We start from the raw sequence: 15,226 nt of genomic DNA, 5'->3' as shown, positions 1-15,226 counted from the left end.
TTCTGTGGCTTGGCTGTTATCTCTCCCTTATCCACCTCTAACTAGAAGCCAAATTAGTTTGGTTTGTTTGCTCCGCCACCCCCCCCCCCCCCAGCCCCTTCTTTCTCACCCTCAATATTCCTCATCTCTCCCGTGTCTTTTCTACTTAACCTTCCCAATTTTCTAGTACAACCTAGTAATGGGATATGCATTCTATGCCCTTCTTTTGAGAGATTCATTGTCCTTGACCAAGAGAGTACTCCTTTTTCAATTGTGTGAGAATCAATTAGTTTTGTTCCTTTTTTAAGTAGAAGAAATAAGGGACACCTGTGAACTCTGAGAATCGACATCTTTTGTCTTATTCACCAATGAATCCTCCAATTTCTCCAAGAATTCCCATGTTTATCAAATATTTATTTGAATTTGATCACGATTGTATCTCTGGACACTACAAACTTGAGATTAGGCAAAATGTTGCAGAATGGGTAGACTTCAGGCAGGGTGGTGTGGTGGATGCCACAGGAAGATGTTTGCATTGTATCCGATGGACAATTGATTCTTCTCTTCCGAGCGGCTCAGGAGTGTTGAGATCAGACTCAGAAATTCAGGTTTCCTGTATGTGTTGGGCCGCTAATCCCAAAGCCAGTGGCTGGACACCACCTGCCACTCCCCTGGGGAAAATAACACTATCTACTCCCATAAAGAGTTCCCGTCTCGGAAACCCACAAGGGCAGTTCTGCCCTGACCTATAAGGTCACTATGATTTCACATTGATGTGATGCTAGTGAGTTTGGAGTTTTGGGGAGTGAAGATTGTTCTAATCAGAGGACACGTAGACCCCCAAACAGGCCAAAATCTAAAAGAAAAAAACGTGTAGATTGCCCTTCCTCCCCTTTAACGCTATAAAGTCATTCTGCAATGAGAAGCTAGCAACCAACCAAACCAAACTCCCTGCCACCGATCTGGTTGTGAATCAGAGCAGGAAGATAGATAGAAGAGGGTAGATGAGGCTTTCCACTCCTGTGAAAAATAGGGCAAGATATGACAAAATAATAATTTATAAATTATCAAGGGCTCATGAGGGAGGGAGGAGTGGGGTGGGAGGGGAGAAAAGAGGACTTGATGCAAAGGGCTTAAGTGGAGAGCAAATACTTTGAAAATGATTAGGGCAAAGAATATACAGATGTGCTTTATATAATTCATGTATGTATATGTATGGATTGTGATAAGAGTTGTATGAGTCTCTAATAAAATGATTTTAAAAATTGGTTTTGGAAACCCATAGGGGTAGCTGTAAGTGGGAACGTTTGTTGTTTGTTTGGTATCTTATTTTCCTCAGATAAATAGCATGCATTCAGATCTCTATGTAAATTAATTAAAATTTGAGCAGGCGTGTGAGCCAAAATAAATGTCTTTGCTCTACCTCTAGGCTTTTCTGGTAGCATTTTGTCAGTGAAACAAAGAGGCAGTCTCTGCTATTAGAAGAAAGGAGGGGTAGGCTAGCAGGATGTGGTTATTGCCTGCCCCAGGAGGAGTACCCAACATTTGAGGTGACAAAATTCAGTGTCACGAGATTAGGGTGGGGCTGGGGGGCCGGGGAGTCCGACTTCCTAGCTCCACCCCTTGCAGATATTATAAATAGGTCACTGGCACAAATCAGCTTGGACATTTTACCCGTGAGGATTTGAAGGCGCATTACTGAGGACCTCAGGAAAACTTGCTGCCGAAGAAAGGACGTTTTAAAGCTTTGGTTGACTGGAAGAGGTCTTTCTGGAATCTTAACTCGCAGATCTTTACTGAGGATTCAAAAACGAATTAAATTAGGGCCATGGGGTCAGAGAAGGTAAGAATCATGTAATTCCTAGTGATTTTTGTCTGTTTGCGGGGCACTGAGAAAGCCTCAATGATGACTGTGGCATTCTTATTTTTTTTAATCATCTTAAGGCATTTTCGTTTCTCCTCCAGCCTGCAATGCTACCCTGTCCCCCCATCCCCCCACCCCTACCGTCACCCCCGCCCCCCCCGCCCCCCCCCCGTTTTCCTCTAAACATTAGGTCCACTCCGTTTTCACCTTCCCGCCGGAGGGCAAAGCCCCAGGTTTATCTTACACGGATGTTGCTGAGGATGAGGTGGTTGCATGTTCATGGCTCGGATGCTGCGTGCTTGCTTGTGTTGCCTATGATGGGGAGCTCAGTCATAAATGAGGATTTCTTTTTTTTATATAAATGAGGATTTCTTTGGCACCATAAGACCTTGAAAAGGGACCTGGGATTCCAGTGGAGGTGTATGTCAGTGACCTGCCATCTGTTCTATACGTCTAGTGTTCCTTGGGTACTAATGAGTGAAAATCGGAGTGACCTTCCTATTAACAGTTTATGATTATGAATGCAAAATAGATTGATGTACTTGTTATATTGCAGTTGTGTGTGCAGTAATTGTAGAAATGATGACATCTTCACTAGGAGACACTGACTTGGGAATGAAAAAAAAAAGAGAGATGAAAAATGGGAAACAAGAAAAGGACCTTGAGGGAGGAATGATGGGGTAGGGGAGAACAGGTTTCTATTAAAGGGGAAAGGCTTAAACCAGACGGAAGCTCTTCATTGGCAGAAGCCCTGGGTGTTGCCGTTCATTTGGGACTGAGATAGCTGGGGATCACCCCCCCCCCCCGCAAACACACACACACACACACACACACACACGCACGCACGCGCGCGCAGTCAAATCTCAGAACTGACGTCCAGGCTTGTACTCTGCCTACCTAACCAGATGAGAAAAAGATTTTAATGGCTTGAGGCAAAAAATGAGGCTGCCCAGACATAGAAATCTAGAATAGCACCCACTTGTATTCCAGGCAAGTTAAGATGACTGAGTTGGTCTGCACAACCCGTCACCCACGAATTCCCCCCACCCCACCCCCGCCCAAATGTCTCTGTGTGTAGGGTGGAGAACATGTACAAGTTCCCCCTCTGCTGGGTGGGAGATGGCAGTGCAGTTTCCTATATATGAAGCGGAAGAATTTCAAAGACACCCAAGGATATAGTAAATCACATGGTTCAGAGCCATAACAAACTTGATTAAAGAGTAGTCCAATACAATAAATGTACAAATGTGCTTGACACAATGGATGGATGGATGGATTGTGATAAGAGCTGTATGAACCCCTAAAAATGATTTTTTAAAAATAAAGAGTAAAAAAAATAAAAATAAAAATAAATAAAGAGTAGCTCAGTATCTCTATATCTCTTTACTATCTCATTGGACTTTTGTGGAATCTGCGACGTAGTTGAGATTACACTAGATCTACCCATTTTCACAGTCATCAGTTCTTAGGACTTCTTATGGCTGTGTTTCCTCTGCCCCAGTATAACCTGTTCACACATGTACTATATATAGCCCCTTAAAAAAAGAAGCTATCATCAAGAATTGTTAAGGACTGTATCAACTCTCCGCCCCCTCCAGGTCACGGCCTCTCTGGTCTTCACCATCGCGGTTGCAACGATGGGCTCTTTCCAGTTTGGCTACAACACTGGAGTCATCAATGCCCCTGAAGCGGTGAGTGCTGGTTAAGAGTTTGGGGGCAGGGAAGTTATTCTTCTTTTAAGTAGAGTTTCAAGAGTTCACACTTGAAGACAGACTTGAGATCTAGTTGGCCTAAGATGAAGAGGGAGAAGAATATATTGTTGAATCATTTATAACCAAAGCAAAATCTCCTTTGTTACCTAACCTGAGGTGTATCTCTTCTTTCATTCTGGATGATAATGAATTAGCACGATGATAATTACCCCTATAAAGGATAATTCAGGAGTCTGGTAGTACAACCATTAAGCCCGGGTCTGCTAACTGAGGCAATTTGAACAAACTTAGTGGCTCAGAGTGAGGAAAAACCTTCTTCTGATCTGCTTTTGTGAAGAACGCAGCCAAGAAAAGTGCTGCTCTCTCCCCGTGGGTGGGTTTGAATCAGAATCAAAGCGAGGGCAGCTAGCAGTTACAAGAAGGAAGGCTAGTTATGAAGAAGACAGGGGTGCCTCTTAGGAGGAGTCCTGGTGAGGCTGAGTGCTGAAGGTCAAGGCGCCCTGGTAGTGCAGGGGATTACTGCTTGTTGAGGTTGCCAATGGTAAGGTCAGTAGGTTGACACCACCAGCCACTGTTCCCGGAGAAAAAGGAGGTTTTCTACTCCTGTAAAGAGGTCCACTCTTTGTAATTCCCAGGAGCTGTTAGGAGCTGTTCTATACTGCCCTATAGGTTTGAAAGGAGTTGGATTCTAGCAGTGAGGATTTTTTTATTAAACAGAAAGTTGGTTCAAACTCACCAGTTGCTCCTCAAGAAACGTATGTGGCAGTCTGTTTCCAAAGTGATCTGGAAAGCCGTCCTGCTTCTACCCTGCCCTGTACTCTTTCTCTCTCACTGCCAGTGCGTCCACACCGACTTCTTGGTGGCTCTAGAGGACAGGGAAGAGCTTACCCTTGCGAGTTTCCGAGCCCGTACCACCTCTAGGAGTAGCACTAGGAATGGGAATCTACTGGCTGGCAGTGGGTGGCTTTTACCTCTTAGGACTGAGGTAGTCACTCCGCATCAGTACTGCCACCTACTGGGATTTTCAGGACGAAATTTTAAAATACTCTTTTTGGAGCTAGTAACATTAACTCCAGGTTCCTGGGTGACACATTGACTAAATCAGCAGTTCTCAACCTGGGGGTCAAACGACCCTTTCACAGGGGGCACCTAAGGCCACTGGAAAACACATATTTCCCATGGCCTTAGGAACTGAGACACCGCTCCTCTATCCCGTCTCCAGACGGGTCTGCCCACATGCACGAGTACCTGGCTTGAAGATGGTTACCCATGTTACACCATGCCTCAAGACAAATTTTCATTGATTTGTCATTAGAAATATGTCACAATATAGAATTACATACTGTTTTTGTGATTAATCACTATGCTTTCATTATGTTCATTTTGTAACAATGAAAATATATCCTGCCTATCAGATATTTACACGACGATTCATAACAGTAGCAAAATGACTGTTATGAAGTAGCAGTGAAAATAATTTTGTGGTTGGGGTCACCACAACATGAAGAACGGTATGCAAGGGTCGTGGCATTAGGAAGGTGGAGCCCCACTGGGTGAAATGCTCTACTGTGGCTGAGGTCAAGCCTGCCTGGGATGCCTTGGAGGGCAAGCTTGAAGACCTTACAGAGCACTGCTACTTTGCACACGTGGGGTCTCCAAGACTTGGAATTGACTGGAAGGCAACAAAAACAATCATTAACTTTAGTATTTTACGTTTCCTTTTCCTCCTCAGCAATTCATACTCTTGATTCTCTGCCTATAAATTAATTTAAATGCTGTTCTGTAAGGGAGGAGAAGCTTGACAACATTTGACTCTTGTTCTCATTCAACTGTAATAGTCTGTCCTCCTGCCAACTGTTTTACTTTGCAGATCATAAAGGACTTTCTCAATTACACTTTGGAAGAGAAGTCCGAAGAAGCTCCCACAGTGGGGCTGCTCACCACCCTCTGGTCCTTATCTGTGGCTATCTTCACCATCGGTGGGATGATGGGCTCTTTCTCCGTTGGACTCTTTGTCAACCGCTTTGGCAGGTATTGGCTAGAAACTGGGTGAAGGACTGTGCTGTTGTGGTTCCAGTGAGCACATGTACTAAGAATTAGCACAGGGAGGTGATGATGTGTTTGGATGAAGGGGGCCGGGTCCAAGTGACACTGCTCATGACTGCCCTCGCCTTGGAACTCTCCAACCGTTCGTAGCTTTCACTTAGCCTGTGAGGAGATAGGCCTTTGCGACCCAGCTACGAAGGTCAGTTATGGGTTCCCGGTAGCTATTTGTTTTTCTAAGTAATTCCGAAATTCCACTCAAGTGATTTATTTCATTATTTAGCACAGCAGGGGCTATAGAAACTATTTCATAATCTTTGGTCTGTAGCAAGTGTGGATTATGACCAAATAACTGAAATGATTCCCCTTCTCCCCTGAAAGAAAATTTAATCTCTCCATTCTAAACTAGCTTAATAAAATAGGTCACAAGGTAGAATGCCCTCAGTAATGACTCAAAGAGTAATTTGGTTTGTTAATTAGATGCACAGGAAGGCAAATGGAATTCAAGTTGTAAATAATCCAGCAACCAACCTATTTTATTTAATAATGCTTCATTTTTGTTTTCTAGCTTTTGAGGCTACTCTGTCTGTTAACATTGTAATTGGGAGCCTCCCCAAATCAAGATGGCTTTTCCCCTTTATTTTCCATTTTCCTGTTGTTCATTTACTAGCAAAGGACTGAGGAAACAAAGGACTATGGGAAGTAATCTTTCTCTTCATTGTTTCTACACTTTGGCTGTACCCTTATTGCCTCCCAATGTCAGGCCAGACCCATTAAATCAGCATCTCTGGGGATGAGAACCTTGTATCAGTCTTTTTGGAAGCTCCCCAGGTAATTCCAATGGGTAACCAAAGTGGGCATCACTAGAGGGGTGTAGGAAGCCCAAACCAACACTGCATGACCCTGTCACAATGACACCCAAATGAAGATCTATAAATATTTTTTGCTGTGTTTCAGCAGAAATCCACTATTTTTTATAAAAAGATCCCTGTAGCTAGTAATAACACCTTTTTTGGTAAGCCCACCTTACAAGTATTGCTATACCTCTAAGACTTCTAGTGCGCTCTGTCTGGGCAGAGCTGCGGTCATTACCCAATTAATGTGGTGCTTCAGATCAAGTGGTTTCATCAGCATGCACTGGAATTTTTGTTGCTATTGATTTTATAATCACAGATTTGGGTCAGATTTTCTGGTATTATGGTTTGAAATCATCTACACCAGTGTGTCAGTGATACTCAGCATCTCTATGCTGTGGAATGTAGTAATACGCCTGAGGACTAGTCCCAGAATTCCTGTACATGAGAATGAAGGCTCTCACACTTTAGCTTCCATCAGAATCACCTGGAGGGCTTTCTAAAAAAGAGGATTGCTGGGACCCACCTCCAGAGACAGATCTACCTACTCAGTAACTGGGGCGTAAGGTTGAAGGGTTCTGCTTTCTAACATTCTTAGCTGATGCTGCTGGTGGTTTACTTGGCTTGGGGTGCCTGTTGAACCCCATAGATTTCTAGCTGCACGCACGGATAAAGTCTCCGTGCCAGTGTTTTACACCTACAGGTGTGAAAACTACAGATCCTGGGTGTTCTAACTATAAATGCTCTGGTAATAAACAATAGAAAAGAATAGCTTCAAAAGAAGAAAAGCTGTATAAATCTGAAGAAGAGTAGAATAAAGAAAGAAGGGGAAAGGTTTGGAACTAACTGTACTAACATCACCTGTCTGTGGTTGACTTGCAGGCGAAATTCAATGCTCATTGTGAACATCTTGGCTATTGCTGGCGGATGCCTCATGGGGTTCTGTAAAATGGCCGAATCTATTGAAATGCTGATCCTGGGTCGCTTGATTATTGGTGTCTTCTGCGGACTCTGCACAGGTTTTGTGCCGATGTACATTGGAGAGGTGTCTCCTACTGCCTTACGGGGTGCTTTTGGCACTCTCAACCAGCTGGGCATTGTCATCGGGATTCTAGTGGCACAGGTACCCTAGAAGTTCTCGTTCTTAATGGGAGTTTCTTGGCTTATTAAATGAATTAACATTGGTAAAGTCAGAAGACTGTTCTGGCACATATTCATCCATAATCTAGTTTCCATGATTGCAATCATTATCATTGAGGCAGTAGTTTGAAAAGCAGTCAGGAGCAGAACCAAAAGAGAAGATCAAGAACCCACCTTTTCCACTGGTAAAAGAACGGGGGGATTTGTTTTGCTTTTATAAACTCATGATGTCATGGGACTTGTCTGCTTTTTTAGATTTTTGGCCTGGAAGTTATCTTGGGGTCTGAAGAACTGTGGCCTGTGCTGTTGGGCTTCACCATCATTCCAGCGATCCTACAAAGCATAGCCCTTCTGTTTTGCCCTGAAAGCCCTAGGTTTTTGCTCATTAACAGAAAGGAAGAGGAAAATGCCAAGAAGGGTGCGTATCTTCACATCTTCCCTCTAAGAATTTTAGTGCCATGGCCTAAGAGCACTGGGTGCTTTTTTATTTCTCATCAGCCGTACCGAGGGCCCTTTCTTGCCTTTCCTGTGTGGTCTCTTCCCAGATGCCTCACAGGAAAGATGGATTTGGGACGGCACATTAGCTTTATCTTTTCCTCTTTGCTCTTGTCATCAGTCCTCCAACAGTTGTGGGGCACCCAGGATGTGACCCAGGAAATCCGGGAGATGAAAGATGAGTGTGCTAGAATGTTGCAAGAGAGAAAAGTCAATGTGCTGGAGCTCTTCAGAGCTCCCAACTACCGACAGCCCATCATCATTTCCATCATGATCCAGCTGTCCCAGCAGCTCTCCGGAATCAATGCTGTGAGTGTTTATGTCAAAGGTGCCCTGGGATTGTTCTCTTAAAACATGGAGGTGATAGCACCACATTTTAGTTGTTGGCTCCACTCCGAAAGTCATCCAGGTTTCTTAATGCTGATGTGGATAAATGAGTACTGGCTACCTCACCATTACATTTACATTTATTTTACAACTAGAAAAGTGTCTGTGATGGAATTGGGGAACAAAAATGGAAATGAATATTTGGCAAGCAGCCCTGATAGTATCTGCAAGCATCAGTTTCCTGAGAGGTTATTCCCAAACCATCTATTGACTTCTAGGGAAAACATTTCAATATGAAGAATGCTCTGCTCCTCATCTGTAAATACCAATTTATGTCCCAAGGGTTTTTGGGTAATTTTTTTTATCAACATGATTAAATCATTTTGTAATAAAGCATCTTGAAAAAAAAACACTTGATGATTTCAACAGTACTTTAGACCTTAGACTTTTCTCCTGCTTAACTTGCCAGGAGGACCTACAGTTGGCACTTGAGGGTGGAGCCTTATGCGTCAGCACCTGGGAGGAGAACTTGGGTAACGCAAACAAACAAGAAAACCTCTGATGTAATTTTGATGGATTCCCCTTGGAATAAAGTCTTTGAGAGTGTCAAAGCTGTGATTAGGGTGATGCAAGTGGGGGACCTTACTTAGTGAGGGCATGGCCCTGCGAGTGAGTACTTCAAGGAGCAGGGGAGGCCGGAAGGGAAGGGAACGGACTCTGCCTAACTGGATTACAAGTGTGCACATGACGGACAGGCTGAGTCCAGGCCGAGCATGCAACCAGGCCTGGACCAGAAGCGCAGTAGGCAGTGACAGAGTGGAAGTTTACATGCTATGCGCAGGCCTGGCAGTGACAGCACAGATTCTGGCATGCCTGGTTGACCTGTGTATGTGCGTGTATGTATATATCTATACAGTTTAAATAAAGCAATGGGAATAAAACACATTATGAATCTGGAAAGAGAATATCAATAAGATGCAAAATGTTTCCCCAAAGAGGATATTGTGATTGAACAGAGAAAACCTGGAAAGGATTCCTCCTTATTTCCTGACACGTTAACGTCTTGTTGTGCGTTTGGTTTCTGAGGCTTTTGCTTTCTAACTGATCTGCTAATTCAGAGATGCATTTCCTTCTGTTTTCATTTAGGTCTTCTATTACTCAACTGGAATCTTCCAAGATGCAGGTGTTAAGGACCCAATCTATGCCACCATTGGTGCTGGTGTGGTTAATACTATCTTCACTGTGGTTTCAGTAAGTGAGATGTTTTAACACACTGGGGAATACGGAGGAATTCTCGTTACAGATGTTCAAGGTGGTTGAAGGGGTTCTTTTACCATCATTCAGCTAAATTTTTGTTGTTTAATTCCTCTTTAGGAAAAGAAATACCCTGAATGATGGTTAGAATTAGTTTTCACTCGACAGGCGAATGAATACGGGATAGATAGGAAGGAAAGACACAGAAATGATTGTATAGGATGCTTTGAACTTGAGACTGGAAAGGGGTAGATAGAGCTAGAGCAAATATCCTCTTAGTAAGTAAGGTAGGCTCAGTATCTTCATCAGAAGGTTAACAAAAGGATAACCAGTTTCATGTTACATTCTTATTCTTTTAGCTGTTTCTGGTGGAAAAGGTAGGAAGGAGGACTCTCCATATGGTTGGCCTTGGAGGGATGGCTGTTTGTTCCCTTTTTATGACTGTATCACTATTGCTAAAGGTAAGTGCTCTTTGATTGGGGGAAAGGAAAGGAAGGGGATTGCAGTTGACTCTGACAAATGATAGATAATTAAAGTTGGAGATCATCAGTCGATAAGGTCAAATTTGGAAGAGAAAGATGCCCAGAATTTTAAAGATCTCCAAAGATGGGCAACTAAGTTGTTATAATCCATATATCATATAATTTTATAAGATATGTTATATATTTTAACTTTTAAAATAAGCTGGAGGTACTTATTATTCCTATTTTACAAATGATGGAATGGTTTCATACACAATGACGTGAAATTAGGGAGGATTTGAAAAACTCAAAACTGTTGATTTCAAGTCTATTAACTGTCCATTATACTATAAGACAGAAAGAACTTGCATCAGCGCTATTGCTTTTCCCTGTGAGAGAACAGCGTGATAATAAATATAGATGGTAGGAAACCAATAGCAGGTAGTACTTAAATCTAGCATGCTGGATTCTGGGTCACACACTCTTTAATATTAATGATAACACTCCTCTTATCCTTCCTCATAGGATCAATATCACTGGATGAGCTTTGTCTGCATTGGCGCCATCTTGGTTTTTGTGGCCTTCTTTGAAATTGGACCAGGCCCCATCCCCTGGTTCATCGTGGCTGAACTCTTTAACCAGGGCCCCCGACCAGCTGCAATGGCAGTAGCGGGTTGTTCCAACTGGACTTCAAACTTTTTGGTGGGACTGCTCTTCCCCTCGGCTGCAGTGAGTAAATTAGAGCAAAGTCTTCCCTACTTCTCTGAAAACCAGCCGCTCAAGATAACATGTATTAGTAATGGTCCCCAATACCATGGAGGATTAAGTATCTCATTTATATTTAAATGAGATATAAAAAGGAGAAATGGGAACAGAAAAGATTGAAGTGGGAGGGAAAAACCAGAAGCTTCGGAAAGACCGCCAAGGTGAAATGACCCCATTATAGTTCTAAGAAACAGCACGGTGGCGCTAACGCCTCGAAGGATTGAAAACACTTGGATGCTTGATCGTGGCTTCATAGGACATTAAAGAATCAGGAAGATTTTGTTATAAAAATTACTTGGAGCTAACTTGTTAAATAAAGGTTCTCAGCAATGGATAATTAGAATACATTTCCTATTTTTTAAGTCTTTCGTGATTCAAGATTTTATAAATAATCAAAGTCTTAAAATAACTCTTACTATTTGGAAACAACTAAGTTTAATAATTAGTAGCCCTGGTGGCCTATTGATTTATGCTTTGGGCTGGTAACTGCAAGGTCGGCAGATTGAAACCACCAGAAGCTCCAAGAGAGAAAGATAAGGCTTTATACGCCCACACACAAAAAGTTACTGGTTCAGATATGCCTAGGGGGCAGTTCAACTCTGTCCAATAGAGTCATTATGAGTCAGAATTGAATCGATGGCAGTGAGTTTGGTTTTGGACTTTAATAAATAGGAAAAACCACAAAGAAAATTTACAAAGAATTCTATAGTAAGCAATGAAAGCATACATAAATCTCTCTAAAGAAACTTTTTTTTCCCTCTAAATATGGAAGGGTCGTGGCTTGAAGTCTATTGGAAAACTGTATGTGAAGAAAATGGAGTTTGTCAATGACCACATTTTAATATTGACCATCTTTTTTTTTGTCTCCTTTTAATAGAATGCTCTAGGGGCTTATGTTTTCATCATTTTTACTGCCTTCCTTGTTATCTTCTTGATCTTCACCTTCTTCAAAGTTCCTGAGACACGTGGCAGGACTTTTGAAGAGATTTCCCGTGTCTTTGAAGGACCAGGGGCCAATAGATACACTGAGACGAACCCCGTTGTGGAGATGAACAGCATGTAGCCTATGAAGGAGACCACCGTCAATGCATACGTCATGCCTCCTCCTCACCTCCCTCCCAACATGGAATAAAAAACCCACCTCTCCCGGAACGAGGGAGAGACTTCATCAGGATGTTTCTCAGGACTGTTTCTGAATGTTGCTACTCTACTCCATTCTCATCCATACACTTCATGAGCACTCAGAGAAAAGCCAATATTGAGATTAGTCGTAACTTCAGTGGCTTTGTAAACATTTCATTTCGTGGACATGCTCTTCTGCTTAGGAGAGAACAAGTGAACCTACCTTCATTTCGGGAGGAACTGGCCACTTGGCATAGGACAACCTTGCCAACTCTTCTCTTCTTAGGTTCTAATACTGCCTCACTTGAGGGCAAGTAGGGGAAGAGCAAAGGGGCCGTCCGTCATCCTCAGACGTAGCAGGGAGCAGATATATTTCAAGTGTGGACGGCAGAGGGGAATGAAATAATAGCCTTCCTCACTTAGATACAACTGTGCAGATCAAATTAACTTGAGTTTTATTTATTTTTATCTTCTGGTTCTATTGCATAGCAGATATTTATTTTTTTTAATGTAAAGTAATTTTACCAAAATAATGGAAAACAAGAAAATTGAGGAAGAGGGAGGAGTTTAAAGAGGTTATAGGGAAGAAGGTTTGAATTTAGGGTAGAAGCAGGAACACACAGGTGAAGGAGATATGATGTGTTGCCTAAAGTTTTGCATGTTTCCTTTAATAGTTTCTGTCACTCAGATGGAAATTCTTAAGCTTAAGCTTCATTTCTCAGAAAATACATATGCCTGTAGGGAAAACTAGTGGTATCCTTTAGAACTTTATTTTTTGTTTTAAGATTATACTTTGTTTATGTGTATTAAATCTAACATTGTTATGAGATGGGCATTGTACTTGATGGCAGTTGATAAGTTCTTTCATGTGGATTCTAGGAACAGGTAGATTATTTCTAGAAGTCCTCTCTCCCTTCACAACCAAACTATTCCTACCCCTTGTACTGGACTCATTTTCAAATACTGCTACCACCCATCTGGTAGAGTACTCCAAGTAAGAAAACTTAAAATGTTGATTCTTAATAGTATATTCCTACATTTTGTTGTTGTTTTTTTTTTTAAGATTTTAAGGATTGATTTTTTTTCTTCCCTCTAATCTATACCTTTAAAAAAAATTGCAGGAGAATTTGTAACCTAACTTGAATTTGTAACAGCGCTGGTAGGGGATTTTTCTTGTATGATTATGAATCTAGTTTTAAATGTGTTGTTGATTTAGGGTCGTCATTGCATGCTGTCTGTGTCCGTGTTATCACTTGGAACTTCCGCCTAATAGCCCACACTTGAGAGAGTCTGAATATATGTGCAGTATAGCCCACACTTGAGAGTATGAATGTATGTGCACTGTCACTTTGCTCTGGGTGGAAGTAATTTATTGGTATCTGGTTTCCTCTATGTTCCTACCACTTTCTTTTGGGTAGAATGTAATAAACACATCTCTGTGTATATAGCTCATACTGCCTCTGCTGGGTGGAATTTGCCTTTTCTAGATCTTAGAATTCCATCTCATCTGGTATCCTTTGCTTAAAGAGTTGGAAGAGAACTTGCTAAACTTTGAGTCCATCCTCACTCTGGAGAAAGTATGCCAAAGAGAGTGTGGCATCAGGAACCAATGCCTCTTGAGAGCCCTGGGAAGAAGCAGTGGGGATAAAGAGACCAATGGTAGACTTGTTTCTAGCCCTGGAGCATTTCAGATAGGATGTGATGGAGACCTTGACGTGAGGTCATCAATGCCTCCACAGTCATCTAATTCCCCAGTATTTTTCTAATGAGGGGCCTAGACTCTGATGACACGTTCTTCCCATTTTTATATGTTTCTTGATCTTTCTCCTCCTGCATGTTTACACATTGTAAACCCATTAGCCAAACTTCTCCTGCCTGTCATGGTTTTGAGTTCTCATCATTCCCTCTGGTCATTGAGCATTTGTTTGGATTAAAACCCACATCATTGGAGTGGGGCTCTGTTTAAAGAGGTGACTTCTCACTAACTGCACGTCTACTTCTGGCCCCTCAAAAACAGTGGGTTGGCATTAATCCAGCATGGAAGTTTTCTTGGTGAACAGGTTGTGAATATTTCTAAATGATTTTCAATTACTGTTACTGTGGTTTTTTGTTTTGAATAAAAATTCTGAAAATAGATATGACATCCAGACTCTCTATTTTTATTTTACATCAACAAACGCATTTCATAGTCTCATCTCATTGCTTACTAAAATAAAAATACCCATTTTATTACATGGATTAAATGGAAAGCTAAGCTCATTGCTTTCCTATTTAATAAATTACAGTGCTTTCTGCCCACATACTTTCTACAGCTCAGGTAAGAATTAGCAATTCTGCTTTTCTCTGAAGTTTTCCTCTTTCTCCTACAGTCTTCCCTGAATTCATCTATACGTCAGGGTGATCCTGTGACATAGGAGGTACCCAAAATTAATGGGAATTATGCTGGGCAGAGGAGGGGAGCTTTTGTACATAGTACACATCTCCCTGTGAGTTAGTGCACACAGTGGCATCACCTGGGAAGGCCCTCTCAGTCACAGCGAATTTTTTCATAAAAGCCATTTCATCCGAACCTCATTTTTCTGTGGTGGCTGATTTATGAGAACAGCATGTGGCTGTGAAATTTTGTTCCCTGCTTGGGAAAAATTGCAAAACTGTTGCGATGTTGGACAGTACTTTGGGAAAAACCCGAGTGTATGAGTTGTTTTCAAAAAAGGTGCAATGTCAATTAATGACAAACCTTGTTCTGGACATCCCGAACGGATGGAAATGGTGACTTGTAATGAATGCATTTGGAGTTTGTTCTCCATGTCAGACTTAATCAGGCTTTCTATTTAGAGGTTCTGAAAAGATAGTGTAACAGCCTGTTACAAAAAAGGTCTCATTTGTGAAAGACTGGGGGACTGGTTTTGCCATCACGACAATACCTGCTCATACAGCCATCTCAGTGTGCCAGTTTCTCCCCCCCCCCAAAAAAAAGCATGCCTCCCTTATTCACCTGACCTTGCTCCATGCAACTTCTTTTTGTTTCTGTGAATGCAGAAGGACATGAAAGGACAGAGATTTGAAGACATAGAAAAGGTGAAGAAAAAATGAGGGAGGTGCTGTCAGCTATCCAAATATGTTTGAAAACTGTTTCCAAGAATGGAATCAACAGATTTGACAAATATATGAAGTGTAATGGAGAGTACTTTGAAGGTGATAAGGTTGTTT

At 41.9% G+C, this 15,226-nt stretch overlaps 1 protein-coding gene across 1 annotated transcript; it reads left to right on the top strand.

Annotated features, from left to right (window-relative positions):
- The first annotated feature begins 1,807 nt into the window (after nucleotides 1-1,807).
- SLC2A3 (solute carrier family 2 member 3) lies at nucleotides 1,808-14,004 on the top strand. The gene is made up of 10 exons (XM_075553116.1): nucleotides 1,808-1,822; nucleotides 3,442-3,534; nucleotides 5,426-5,586; nucleotides 7,335-7,575; nucleotides 7,848-8,010; nucleotides 8,209-8,396; nucleotides 9,561-9,665; nucleotides 10,028-10,129; nucleotides 10,655-10,858; nucleotides 11,772-14,004. Exons 1-10 carry the CDS (start codon nucleotides 1,808-1,810, stop codon nucleotides 11,955-11,957), a joined length of 1,458 nt encoding a protein of 485 aa, XP_075409231.1. The 3' UTR covers nucleotides 11,958-14,004.
- Nucleotides 14,005-15,226: the final 1,222 nt, after the last annotated feature.

The sequence above is a fragment of the Tenrec ecaudatus genome, chromosome 6 (assembly GCF_050624435.1).
Source record: "Tenrec ecaudatus isolate mTenEca1 chromosome 6, mTenEca1.hap1, whole genome shotgun sequence".
Taxonomy (NCBI): Eukaryota; Metazoa; Chordata; class Mammalia; order Afrosoricida; family Tenrecidae; genus Tenrec; species Tenrec ecaudatus.
The sequence above is the reverse complement of the archived record's forward strand: the minus strand, read 5'-3'. Positions and strand labels throughout refer to the sequence as shown.

Excerpts from the sequence above, each read along its gene's own strand:
- SLC2A3 (XM_075553116.1), top strand. Across the intron at positions 5,587-7,334 it reads TTTGTCAACCGCTTTGGCAG|GCGAAATTCAATGCTCATTG; the intron begins GTATTGGCTAGA and ends GTTGACTTGCAG. Across the intron at positions 10,859-11,771 it reads TGCTCTTCCCCTCGGCTGCA|AATGCTCTAGGGGCTTATGT; the intron begins GTGAGTAAATTA and ends TCCTTTTAATAG.